General features: G+C 39.6%; 1 protein-coding gene across 1 annotated transcript; it reads right to left on the bottom strand.

Annotated features, from left to right (window-relative positions):
• Window positions 1–12,918: 12,918 nt before the first annotated feature.
• LOC119304270 (expansin-A31-like) lies at window positions 12,919–13,790 on the bottom strand. Its single transcript, XM_037581452.1, has 2 exons — window positions 13,670–13,790; window positions 12,919–13,550 (listed from the first exon to the last, which is right to left on the bottom strand). The coding sequence occupies exons 1-2, from the start codon at window positions 13,788–13,790 to the stop codon at window positions 12,919–12,921; spliced, it is 753 nt and encodes a 250-aa protein (XP_037437349.1).
• Window positions 13,791–14,691: the final 901 nt, after the last annotated feature.

Raw genomic sequence — 14,691 nt, 5'->3', positions numbered from 1 at the left:
CATCATCAAGTTTCTTGGACCAATTTTTTCTAGATCTATTCACAATCTTTTGCAAAATTAATTTGAGCTCTCTATTACTCAAATCTACTTGACCACTAGACTGCGGGTGATAAGGAGATGCGATTCTATGATTGACATCATACTTAGCAAGCATCTTACGGAAAGCACCATGAATAAAATGTGAACCACCATCAGTCATAAGATATCTAGGGACTCCAAACCTTAGAACAATAACTTCTTTAAGCATTTTAATAGAAGTGTTATGATCAACACTACTAGTTGGAATAGCTTCTACCCACTTAGTAATGTAATCAACAACAACTAAAATATGTGTGTAACCATTAGAGGCAGGAAAAGGTCCCATATAATCAAAGCCCCAATCATCAAATGGTTCAATAACAAGAGAATAATTCATAGGCATTTCTTGACGTCTACTAATATTACCAATTCTTTGACATTCATCGCAAGACAAGACAAACTTACGAGCATCTTTGAAGAGAGTACGCCAATAAAACTGGATTGCAATACCTTATGTGCAGTTCTATCTCCAGCGTGGTGTCCTCCATATGATTCAGAGTGACACTTGCGTAGGATCTGTTCCTGTTCATGCTCAGGTACACAACGTCTAATAACACCATCTACTCCTTCTTTATAAAGGTGTGGGTCATCCCAGAAGTGATGTCTTAAATCATACAAGAACCTTTTCTTTTGTTGGTAAGTGAAACTAGGTGGTATAAATTTAGCAACAATGTAATTAGCATAATCAGCATACCAAGGAGCAGTACGAGAAGCATTAATGACCGCTAATTGTTCATCAGGAAAGCTATCATCAATAGGTAGTGGGTATCAAGAACATTCTCTAACCTAGACAAGTTGTCTGCAACGGGGTTCTCAGCTCCCTTTCTATCAATAATATGCAAATCAAATTCTTGGAGCAAGAGAACCCATCTAATAAGTCTAGGCTTAGCATCTTTCTTTTCCATAAGATATTTAATAGCAGCATGATCAATGCGAATAGTAACTTTGGAATCAACAATATAAGGTCTAAACTTATCACATGCAAATACGACTGCTAAAAACTCTTTTTCAGTAGTAGCATAATTTCTCTGGGCAGTATCAAGAGTTTTACTAGCATACTGGATAACATTCAATTTCTTATCAACTCTTTGCCCCAGAACAACACCTACATCATAATCACTAGCATGACACATAATTTCAAAGGGTAAATTCCAATCAGGTGGCGGAACAATAGGTGCAGTGATCAAGCTTTCTTAAGTATTTTAAATGCTTCTACACAATCATCATCAAATACAAAAGGAATATCTTTTTGCAATAAATTATTCAGAGGCCTAGAGATTTTAGAAAAGTCCTTAATGAACCTCCTATAAAAACCGGCATGACCAAGGAAACTTCTTATACCTTTTATGTCCTTGGGACATGGCATCTTTTCAATAGCATCAACTTTAGCTTTATCAACTTCAATGCCTCTCTCGGAAATCTTATGCCCCAAGACAATGCCTTCATTAACCATAAAGTGGCATTTTTCCCAATTCAAGACAAGACTAGTGTCTTCACATCTCTGCAAAACTCGATCAAGGGGTCTCAAGCAATCATCAAAAGAGGATCCATAAACGGGGAAATCATCCATGAATACCTCACAAATCTTTTCACAAAAGTCAGAGAATATAGCCATCATGCATCTTTGAAAGGTAGCAGGTGCATTACATAAACCAAAAGGCATACTCTATAAGAAAAAGTACCGAAAGGGCAAGTAAAAATAGTTTTTGATTGATCCTCTGCTGACACAGGTATTTGAGAGAAACTAGAATAACCATCTAGAAAGCAGAAATGTGTATGTTTGGATAGTCTTTCTAGCATTTGATCAATAAAAGGTAAAGGGTAATGATCTTTCTTAGTAGCTTTATTTAATTTACGGAAATCAATTACCATCCTATAACCTGTAATAATTCTTTGCGGGATCAATTCATCTTTATCATTAGGAACGACAGTAATACCTCCCTTTTTAGGAACGTAATGGACAGGACTTACCCAATCACTATCAGCAACGGGATAAATTATACCTGCCTCAAGGAGCTTTAGTATCTCCTTTCTTACCACTTCTTTCATCTTAGGATTTAATCGTCGTTGAGGATCTCTAACTGGTTTGGCATCTTTCTCCACTTTAATTTTGTGTTGGCATAGAGTGGGACTAATGCCCTTAAGATCATCCAGAGTATATCCAATAGCAGCACGGTGCTTTTTCAGAGTTTTCAATAATCTTTCTTCTTCTTGCTCTGAAAGGTTAGCACTAATAATAACATGATATATTTTCTTTTCATCAAGATAAGCATACTTAAGATTATCAGGTAATGGTTTGAGCTCAAACACGGGATCACCCTTGGGTGGAGGGGGATCCCCTAGGATTTCAACAGGTAGGTTGTGTTTCAGAATAGGACCCCGTTGAAGGAATACTTTATCTATTTCCCTTCTCTCATCCATAAACATATCATTTTCATGGTCTAGAAAATATTGTTCTAACGGATCAGTAGGAGGCACGACAATAGAAGCAAGACCAATAATCTCATCCTTACTAGGTGGTTCTTTATCACGGGGTTGTCTACGAAACTTAGCAAAATTAAACTCATGAGACATATCCCCTAAGCCAATTGTAACAATATCCTTTTCACAATCAATCCTAGCATTAACAGTATTCAAGAAGGGTCTACCAAATATAATGGGACAAAAGTCATCTTGTGGGGAACCAAGAACAAGAAAATCAGCAGGATATTTAACCTTCCCACACAAGACTTCAACATCTCTAACAATCCCAACTAGTGAAATAGTATCTCCATTGGCAAGCTTAATTGTAACATCAATACCTTCTAACTCGGTGGGTGCGATATCATGCATAATTTCTTCATATAAGGAATGAGGTATTGCACTAGAACTAGCACCCATATCACATAAGCCATGATAACAATGATCTCCTATTTCAACAGAAATAACAGGCATGCCTACAACAGGTCTATGTATCTTAGCATCTGGTCTAGCAATATTAGCAGCCTGTTCACAGAAGTAAATAACATGCCCATCTAAATTATCATCCAAGAGATCTTTAACCATAGCAATACTAGGTTTAACTTTGATTTACTCAGGAGGTGTGTAAGTTCTAATATTACTCTTACGAACAACAATTGAAGTTTTAGCATGATCCTTTATCCTAACAGGAAAAGGAGGTTTCTCAACATAAGTAGTAGGAACAATAGGATCATCATAAGTGTTAGTCTTTTCTTCAACTGTAATGGGTGCAACTACTTTTACTTCAATGTGAGGATTATATTTAAACCACTTCTCCTTAGGGAGATCAACGTGAGTAGAAAAATATTCACAAAAAGCAGCTACTATCTCAGAGTCAAGTCCATATTTAGCGCTAAATCCACGAAAAGCATCGGTATCCATAAAAGATTTAACACAATCAAACTTAGGTGTTATACCTGACTCCTTACCATCGTCGAAACCCCAATCTTCAGAGTTGCATTTAATTCTTTCCAATAAGTCCCACTTGAATTCAGTAGTCTTCAGCATATAAGAACCAACACAGGAAGTGTCGAGCATGGTGCGATCATTGAGAGAAAGCCGAGCATAAAATTTTTGAATAATCATTTCTCTTGAGAGCTCATGATTGGGGCATGAATATAACATTGACTTAAGCCTCCCCCAAGCCTGAGCGATGTTTTCTCCTTCACGAGGCTAGAAATTATATATGTAATTACGATCACGATGAACAAGATGCATAGGATAGAACTTCTGGTGAAATTCCAACTTCAATCGCTTATAATTCCAAGATCCCATATCATCACATAGCCTACCATGTCAATGCATCTCCCTTCAAAGATAAAGGGAAGACCTTCCTTTTGACAACATCACCGGGAATACCTGCAAGCTTAAATAATCCACAAACTTCATCCACAAAGATAAGGTGTAAATCGGGATGCCATGTTCCATCTCCTGCAAAAGGATTAGCTAGCAGTTTCTCTATCATACACGAAGGAATATCAAAGTAAATATTTTCAGTAGGTTCAGCAGGTTGAGGAGAAACTCTTTGCTCTACTGGTCGGGGTGAAGATACCCCGAACAAGCCCCTCAAAGGATTAGTTTCCATAGTAACAAGTGACAGAAAATTTCAGCACACTATATAAATGTTTCCTTACCAAGTTCCACTCACCAAAGGCACTTCACTCCCCGGCAACGGCGCCAGAAAAGAGTCTTGATCACCCACAAGTATAGGGGATCTATCGTAGTCCTTTCGATAAGTAAGAGTGTCGAACCCAACGAGGAGCAGAAGGAAATGACAAGCGATTTTCAGTAAGGTATTCTCTGGAAGCACCGAAATTGTAGGTAACAGATAGTTTTGTGATAAGATAATTTGTAACGGGTAACAAGCAATGAAAGTAAATAAAGTGCAGCAAGGTGGCCCATCATCCTTTTTGTAGCAAAGGAAAAGCCTGGACAATTTCTTATAATGAGAAAAGCGCTCCCGAGGACACATGGGAATTATCGTCAAGCTAGTTTTCATCACGCTCATATGATTCGCGTTCGGTACTTTGATAATTTCATATGTGGGTGGACCGGTGCTTGGGTACTGCCCTTACTTGGACAAGCATCCCACTTATGATTAACCCCTATTGTAAGCATCCACAACTACAAAAGAAGTATTAAGGTAAACCTAACCATAGCATTAGACATATGGATCCAAATCAGCCCCTTACGAAGCAACGCATATACTAGGGTTTAAGCTTCTGTCACTCTAGCAACCCATCATCTACTTATTACTTCCCAATGCCTTCCTCTAGGCCCAAATAACGGTGAAGTGTCATGTAGTCGACGTTCACATAACACCACTAGTGGAGAGACAACATACATCTCATCAAAATATCGAACGAATACCAAATTCACATGACTACTAATAGCAAGACTTCACCCATGTCCTCAGGAACAAACGTAACTACTCACAAAGCATATTCATGTTCATAATTAGAGGAGTATTAATATGCATTAAGGATCTGAACATATGATCTTCCACCAAGTAAACCAATTAGCATCAACTACAAGGAGTAATCAACACTACTAGCAACCCATAGGTACCAATTTGTGGTTTTGATACAAGATTGGATACAAGAGATGAACTAGGATTTTGAGAGGAGATGGTGCTGGTGAAGATGTTGATGGAGATTGACTCCCTTCCGATGAGAGGATCGTTGGTGATGACGATGGTGATGATTTCCCCCTCCCAGAGGGAAGTTTCCCCGGCAGAACAGCTCCGCCGGAGCCCTAGATTGGTTCCGCCTCGTGGCGGCGGAGTTTCATCCCGGAAGCTTGCTTATCATTGTTTCCAGGTAAAAGCCTTCATATAGCAGAAGATGGGCACCAGAGGGCCATCAGGGGGCCCAGGAGACAGGGGGCGCGCCCAGTAGGGGTGGGCGCGCCCCCACCCTCCTGGCCAGGGTGTGGGCCCCCTATGGTGTTTTCTTCGCTCAATAATTCTTACTAATTTCAAAAATAACTTCTATGGAGTTTCAGGATTTTTGGAGTTGTGTAGAATAGGTTTCCAATATTTGCTCCTTTTCCAGCCAGAATCCCAGCTGCCGGCATTCCCCCTCTTCATGGTAAACCTTGTAAAATAAGAGAGAATAGCCATAAGTATTGAGAAATAATGTGTAATAACAGCCCATAATGCAATAAATATTGATATAAAAGCATAATGCAAAATGGACGTATCACCTACCTCCAAGAGGAATATCCGGTGGGATCTTACTTGGGGTTAAATGCAGTTCATTGGAAGTTCGGAGTGTGGTCATGGGAGATTTTGCGGTGAAGTTTCAGGTTAGATCAAAGGCCGATGAGTTTGATTGGGCATTAGTGGCGGTATATGGTGCCGCGCAGCCAGAACTCAAACCAGATTTTTTGGCTGATCTTGTCCGTATTTGCGGTAGCGAGCAGCTCCCAATTCTGGTTGGAGGCGATTTTAACATTATTCGAAGGACAGAGGAAAATAATAATGAGAATTATGACGGCAGATGGTCATTTATGTTTAATACCATAATCGAAAGCTTGGATCTTAGAGAGATAGAGCTTTCCGGTAGAAAATTCACTTGGGCTAATCGTTGCCAAACCCGGCATTTGAGAAGCTGGATCGTGTCCTCGCCAGCGTCGAATGGGAGCAAAAATTTCCCCTGGTAACAGTCCAAGCGTTATCGCACGCGATCTCGGACCACACCCCGTTACTCATTGACTCTGGCCAGGCTACCCATGTGGGGAATAAGAACACGTTTTCTTTCGAAGTAGCGTGGTTCGAAAGAGAAGGGTTTTTGGATCTTATAGCAAGTGAATGGGCTAAAACTTCAGGAGGGAGAACCCCTATTGAAAGATGGCAGAATAAGATAAGGCATCTACGAAGATTCCTTCGTGTGTGGGCTAAGCACATGAGTGGGTTTATAAGGTTGAAAAGGAAAGGCTCCTGGTACTTATTCAATCCCTAGATTTAAAAGTTGAGTCCACCATTTTAGATACCAGAGAGCTGGAAACTAAAGTTGAGGCAGAGATGATACTGAAAGAACTACTTTGAGAGGAGGAATTGAAGTGGGCATTGTGAGCTAAAGTTCGCAAAATCATCCAAGGGGATGATCACACTCAATTTTTTTCATATGATTGCAAACGGCAAGCACCGAAAGAAAAGAATATTGTAGCTTGAGGAGGATGAGGGACAATTTTAGAACAGGAAAACCTAAAATTATATATAACCAATTACTATAAGCAACTGTTTGGGCCCCCGAAGGATAATTTCCTATCCTTGGATGAGTCCAGGGTTGAAGATGTCCCACAACTTGCTGCGGACGAGAATGATATTTTGACCGCCCCATTTTCGGAGAAAGAGGTGTTTGAAGCTATTTCACAAATGTAGAATAATAAGGCTCCAAGGCCGGATGGTTTCCGGGCGGAGTTTTATAAAAAAATGTTGGCATATTGTTAAAGGGGATTTGCTACCGATGTTCCATGATTTATTCTCTGGACAGCTTCAGTTGTTTCAATTAAATTTTGGAACGACCACTTTACTTCCTAAGAAAACAGAGGCCGTACGAATTGAGCAGTTCCGGCCGATCTGTCTTCTTAATGTAAGTTTCAAAATTTTCACCAAGGTTGGGACTAATAGGCTTACGCAAATTGCGCACTCTGTGGCGCAGCCATCCCAAACTGCTTTCATGCCGGACAGAAATATCCTAGAAGGGGTTGTGGTCCTACGTGAAACGCTCCATGAAATCCACACGAAAAAACTAGATGAAGTTGTTTTCAAAGTGGATTTTGAGAAAGCATACGATAAGGTCAAATGGCCTTTCCTTCAACAGGCCTTGCATATGAAAGGTTTTGATCAGGCCTGGAGACAACAAGTAGACTCTTTCAAGAAAAAAGGGAGTGTTGGAATTAAAGTGAATGATGACATAGGTCATTACTTCCAAACACACAAAGGGCTGAGACAAGGAGATCCGATGTCACCTATTCTGTTCAACATAGTGGTTGATATGTTGAAAATTCTAATAGGAAGGGCTAAGGATGCTGGTCAGGTAGGTAGCCTCGTTCCGCACTTAGTAGACGGAGGTGTGTCTATCCTTCAGTACGCTGATGATACTATCATCTTCATGGAGCATGACTTGGCAAAAGCGCGAAACATGAAGCTAGTGTTATGCTTATTCGAACAATTGACCGGGTTAAAGATTAACTTCCATAAGAGCGAGTTGTTCTGTTTTGAAAGAGCTAATGACGACCAAGATGCGTACAAAAAATTGTTCGGGTGCGAATTGGGGGCTTTACCTTTTACGTATTTAGGTATAGCAATTCATCATCGTAAGCTGACGAATAGAGAACGGAAGTGCATTTAGGATCGATTTGAGAAGAAACTGAGCTGTTGGATGGGCAAGCTCATGTCATACGGAGGCCAATTGATTCTTATTAATTCGGTTCTCACGAGTATACCCATGTTTCTCTTGTCCTTTTTCGAGGTACCAGTTGGAGTTTGGAAAAGGCTTGACTTCTATCGATCATGTTTTTTCTGGCAGAATGATGAACAAAAACAGAAACACAGACTCACCAAATGGGATATCATTTGTAGGCCAAAAGATCAAGGGGGTTTAGGTATTGAAAATCTTGAGGTAAAGAATAGATGTCTTCTCAGCAAGTGGCTGTATAAGCTATCTATAGAGACGGAGACCACATGGGCTCAGATTTTGCGTAACAAGTACCTTCACTCTAAAACCTTGTCCCAGGTGACAGTGAGGCCGACTGATTCACGTTTTTTTGGAAAGGACTGATGAGAATTAAATCACTCTTTTTCAACATGACAAAGCTTATAGTTGGAAACGATACCAGTACGAGATTCTGGGAGGATACATGGCTAGGGGAGACGCCCCTCGCACTCCAATATCCCTCTCTTTATAGTATTGTTCAGCGAAGAGACGCTTACGTTGCAACAGTACTACAGTCCACTCCTCTTAATATTCAATTTAGGAGGACGCTAGCGGGAAACCGTTGGGAAGCCTGGCTCCATCTTGTGAGAAGATTGATGAATGTTCAGCTTTCTCAACAGTCCGATCAGTTGTACTGGAAACTAACTAAGAATGAAGAGTTTTCAGTTAAATCCATGTATTTGGATGTTATCAACTCTAGCGCTATTCCTCGTTCGAACCATGTTTGGAAAGTCAAAGTACCCTTGAAAATTAAAGTGTTTATGCGATTTGTGCATAAACAAGTCATTTTGACCAAGGATAATTTGACAAAACGCAACTGGACATGATCTGCAAGATGTAGTTTTTGCTACCATGATGAATCCATCAAACACCTCTTTCTTGACTGCCCTTTGGCAAAAATGTGTGGCGGACGGTGCACATAGCATTTAATATTACTCCTTCGAATACTATCAACACGTTATTTGTGACATGGCTAGACGGGATAGATTCCGAAACAGCGAGACACATCCGTATAGGAGTATGTGCTTTATTATGGGCAGTCCGAAACTGCAGAAATGATTTGGTCTTTAACAGAGTAACAAATATTCACTTTTTGCAGGTTATTTTCCGAGCCACTGCGTTGATCCGTATGTGGTCGCTACTCACTCCGACGGAGGCCAGTGAGCGTATGGTTACGGGATCTACCCGATGGGAGATGGTAGGACGGGCTATTTTCAACCAGTTTGAATGGCGGTCATGTAATAGGATAGGCAGTTAGTGTTCCTATCTTTTTATGCCGGCCGGTTGTGGCTTTTCTTTTACTATACCATTTAGCTCTTTGTGAGCCTTTTTTTTCTTTGTTCGAGACTTGAAGACTTGTGTTGAACCTTTTGCTTATTAATAATTTTGGCGTATGCATCGTTCTGATCCAGAGGCCGGGATCCCCTTTCCGAAAAAAAATGCGTAGAACTTTTCTAAAATATTCAAAGAATGTTTCAATTTTGAGAAAAGTCTACAACCTGCATGCATTGTGTGCTATTCTCCTTCTTTTGCTTGGAGCATTGTAAAATGACAAATTTTCATCAATCCTAGAAAAGGTTTATGGGACTGACTACGGGTCAGTCGATTGAAAATTTAATGTGGGTCAGTCGACTGACCCAAAGCTATTTCAGCCAACGAAACTACTCCCTCCGTTCTGAATTACTTGTCTTAGATTTGTCTAGATGCGGAGGTATCTAGCACTAAAATGAGTCTAGATACATCCGTATCTAGACAAATCCAAGACAAGTAATTCGGAACGGAGGGAGTACCTCTGTGCATCAAGGTTTAACTCGATCGCACACGTGAAAAAATCAAGGCGAGCAGGCCGGCCACTGTCACACGCGATATTAATTCGCTTCCGAGGAATTTGTACGTGCAGCGTTGAGCAGTGCACGTACACAACCTACGTACATATGTATCTGCATCAATACTGCTATTTTTTTTTGAGATAAACCAACACTGCTAGCTAGCTACCTTCCTCTTCCTCATTTTTTTTTCTTTTGGATCGAAGGACGGAGCCTTCAAACACATGCATGGATGCATTTCAAGTACCGTACATGAATAGCTGCAAAAAGTATCGTACATCACTTTAAGTATCTGTACGCACCTGCACTTCCTCAATGGTAGCTAAATTAATGCATTTGAATCTAGTAACAACCCGTGCATGTTACTCGATAGAAAATTAGATTTGGGTTCGTTGACTGACGCAAATTAAAACAAATAGGGAAAAACTTCATACAATTTACACATAAATTGTACTTTCTTATAACATGCAAGAAAGCACATATAATAATTGAAAGAAAATAAAATAGAACTAAAATTAAACCAAAATTTGCACACAATTTACAAAGAAATTGCATTTCTTAAAATTTGCAAGAATAAGCACATAATAGTGTAATTTCTAAAAAAATACGTTTTCTAATAGAAAACGAATTACTGGCTTTGGTATTTTCCTTATAGAAATAATAATAAAGAAAATAAAATAAAATAATAAACTTTTCTAAGGAAGAATGAATTAGTGACATTGGTATTACCATTTAAGGAGAAAAAATAAAAGAAAAAGTAATGAAATTTTTTGCACAAAATTTATACAAAAATTGCGTGTTTTATAATATATAAGAATAAGTGTATATTGGTGCAATTTCCGTGAAAAGGAAATTTCATCAGAAGAAATAGATTAATGGCTCTGTATGACCCTTAAAGAATAAAGAAAATAAAATGAAAAGTAAACGAAATCAAAATAATGAAGTTTTTCTAAGGAAGAGTGAATTAGTGGCTTTGTTGTTACCCTTCCAGAAGAAAGAAAATGAAAACAATTGCACATAATTTACACATAAATTGCACTTTTCGTAATATGCAAGAATAAACATACAATAGTGAAATTTTTGCCAAAAGAAATTTTTCTAAGAAATTATGTTTTTATAATATGCAAGAATAAACATATGTTACTGGAACTTGTCAACTCCACTAATTCATTTCTTTTGAGAAGATTGACAGTACCCTTTAAGAAGAAAGGCAATAGAAAACAAGTAATGGCAATATTTGCACGCAATTTATGTAAAAATTGCGCTTTGTTATAATATGCAAAAAATAAATATATTACTATTAAAGAAAGAAAATGAAATAAAATTAAAATTAAAATGAAAACAAAATAATAAACTTTTCTAGGGAAGAATAAAACCATTTAAGAAGAAAGAAAATAAATCAAACTCAAAATAATGAAATTTTCTTGGGAAGATTGAATCCCTTTAAGAAGAAAGAAAATAAAAAAAACGAAATAATGATGTTTTCTAGGGAAGAATTAAGAAGAAAGAAAATAAAAAAACAAAATAATGTAGTTCTCTATGGAAGAATGAAACCCTTTAAGAACAAAAATACAAAAACTAAAACTAAAGCAAAACAATAAAGTTTTCTATGTAAGAATGAATCCCTTTAAGAAGAAAGAAAATATAAAAAACAAAACGAAATACTGAATAGGGGAAAATGAAACCCCTTAAGAAGAAAGAAATATAAAAAATAACTTGCGCACAAGTATGCCTTGAAATTGCACTTATGCAATATGCCAAAAATAAGCATATACGGTGCAATTTTTGCTCTCTACTATAATACACACAAATGGTGTATCATACTTGCGTGTACACTTACTTAAAAACAGAAAAATAAAAGTAATTTTTTCTAAGAAGAAATGAAGTATAGTGGTATTGGTACCACCCTTTAACAAAAAAGGAATTCAAAAATAATAATGATGCAATTTGCACACAATTTACACATAAATTGCAGTTTTTTAGTTATCTAAGAATAAACATATAATACTGAATTTTACATAAAAACAATGTTTTTAAACAAGGAATGAATAAGTGGCATTGGTATTGTCCTTGAGAACAGGAAATGAATTAAAAACTAAACATGGTAAAAAAAAAGTTTTCTAAGAGGGAATAAATTAGCGACATTGGTATTACTCTTAAGAAGAAAGAAAATAAAGAAAAACTTGCACACAACTTTGCAGTGAAGTTGCACTTTTTATAATATGCAGCGAATACACATATAATAATGCAACTTTAACAGTCTAGTATAATTTACACACATATTATATAGTTCTTTCATGCATACATACGCACAATAATAGAAAAATGTATTTAATTAGCAAAAAATAGCACAAAACAATTAGCATTGGTATTACCCTTAAAGAATAAAGAAAATAAAAAATAAAAAAAATCACAAAATTAGCATAAAATGCACTTTTTATAATATGTAGAATAAATATATAAGAGTGAAGTTTCTGTGCTGTAATGTAATTTGTACATGTAGTACTTGCATGTATACATTTTCACGCACTCAACATGCAAAAATACACGTAAAGAAAAAAAACTCAACTGAAAAAAAAAATCTGCACATGCAAAAAACAAAAGCAAACACATGGAAAAACAGCATGCACGCACGAAATTCAGCCCAAGAACGAAATCGACTGACCCAAAATAGATGTCAATCAAATCCAAACAGCCCAATACCACCAGCAAAACATGACAGAAAAAAGAAAAACTACACAAATCTTAAAGCACAATCCAAGGGCCAGAAAATCGATTGACCACAAGACAAAAATTCAGCTGACTGAAATCTAGCTAAATTGAAGGTTTATACATACATAGACGGCCGGAGTGAATTACAGTAGAAAATAACTAAATTAAGCAACAAGAAGAAACACAGACGAGGAAGCGAAGTTACGCATCGTCGTGCGCACCTCCTGCAGTCGGAGCATCGCCTAGCTAGGAGATATCCATCTTGGCCACTAAAGTCTGGTATCCATGCAGCTTCGTGAAAATTGCGAGCACGCACGAAGCACCCATTGTGGCACCGTGTGTGGTGGACTTATGATGATGTCTCAATAGTCGAACTGCTTGTACGTGGTGAACGTCTGGCCGAACTTCCACCAAGCCGGCACGACGTTTTCGAAGAGCAGATACTGCCCGCCGGTGGTCGTGACGGCGAAGCTCAGCGCCTGGCCGGCAAGCCCGGAGAGGCACTGCCAGTTGGCACCCCAGTTCCTGGACATCTGGATCCACCCCGTGTTGGAGCCCTTGATGGACGCCATGGCCACCGAGCCGCTGCCGGCGACGTTGGTGATGAGCACGAGCTCGAAGTAATTGAAGCCGGCGATGGTGAACCTGACCCCGCCCTGGCGCCAGCACTTGACACGCTGGTAGAGCACGGGCACAATGCCGGCGCGGTAGATGGCGATCTTCTCCCAGGCTGGCTGCGACATGTCAAAGTGCTGCCGCGGCGTGTTGCACCAGCCGCCGTTGTCGCTGGGGAGGGCCCAGTTGGGCGGGCAGAGGTTGGTGGCCGAGACGGTGACGGCGGTGCCGGGCTTGCACCACCGCGTCTTGCTGGTGTCGCAGATGATGAGGTAGCACTGCCCGCACGACGCGCCGTCGTTGAACAGCGCCGTGCTGAGTGCCGCGTTGTCGACGCCGTACCCCTGGTCATACAGGTTGCTGTACCCGCAAGCGCCACCTGATGATTAATTGATTAGAGAAGAGGACTGTCAGTTGGGCGAGCGCGCATTGGCAGCCTCACATGAGCATACCTTAGCTAACATGTGACGACTGGGAAATGCTAGCTAGGTGGCTTACCCATTGTGCCGGAGGCGTCGTTCCCGCCGTAGAACGTGGCGTGCGCCGGAGACCAGTCGGCCGCGGCGAGCGCAAGGCACGCCGCGAGGACGGTGCCGAAAACCAGCGAGGGCTTAGCCATGTCCATGGCAATGTACGTTGCCCGTGATCGATCGAGCACGAGACAAGGACAAAAACTTGTGGTTCGAGCTAACGGTGAGGTGACGACGATGGTGTTGCTCAAAGCCAGTGCGCTTAAATAGAGGACGAGGTGAAAGCTAATTTGAGGGGAGGAAGTTTATTAATGGCCACAGAGAACTCCCACAAAAGTTAGCTACTCCAGATGGAGTAGCTAATTGTTATGCTCTCTGGGATCATTGACTTTGGCGTGTGGGATTAATCGCGCACCACTGACGGATCAGGCCATTGTTAATTAGGTTAAGTTATAGTTATATCCTTCCATTCTATCTGACCTTGTGATATGCATGATTAATCGATTAGAAAGATTCTCAAGGCCACGAACTGGAATCAGCTCTCAGTTTCCACACCGGTTCACACATTAATCTGTCCACTGCATGTTGTGTATGACTTGGAAGGTTGGGCAGCCGAATCCTCAGAAACAATTGCCAACTGATTAATCCTGTAATGTTCTCGATGTGTTTTTGTAAGGATATAGAGTATCACTCTGTTATAAAATGTGTGTTGATTAGTTGAACTTTATTCAAGATTGCCCTTAATAGTTGATAGACAATTCGTTAGCCGGCCGGAGGAGTGGCCGGATAGATCATCATATTCAGAAGACGCCGGCCGATGCTAACGTGCCAGTTGTAACTCCATGTTGGTCTGCAAGTTAGAAACGAAGGAACTATTGCTTAATTATTACTATTATTATTTAGAGCAGAAGATGCTACAGTATGTCTCGTGGAATTTCGACGGGTTTTGGAAATTAATGTCAACTCTTAATAGTATGACTTGTACAGTTCTTTATGGAGTTCAAAATTAATGCCGGCGATCTTAATTCTTGACCTTGATATCTGGAAGTA

This window comes from Triticum dicoccoides, chromosome 1B, assembly GCF_002162155.2.
Source record: "Triticum dicoccoides isolate Atlit2015 ecotype Zavitan chromosome 1B, WEW_v2.0, whole genome shotgun sequence".
Taxonomy (NCBI): Eukaryota; Viridiplantae; Streptophyta; class Magnoliopsida; order Poales; family Poaceae; genus Triticum; species Triticum dicoccoides.
Note: the sequence above shows the minus strand (reverse complement) of the source record. Positions and strands in the feature narration are given on the sequence as shown.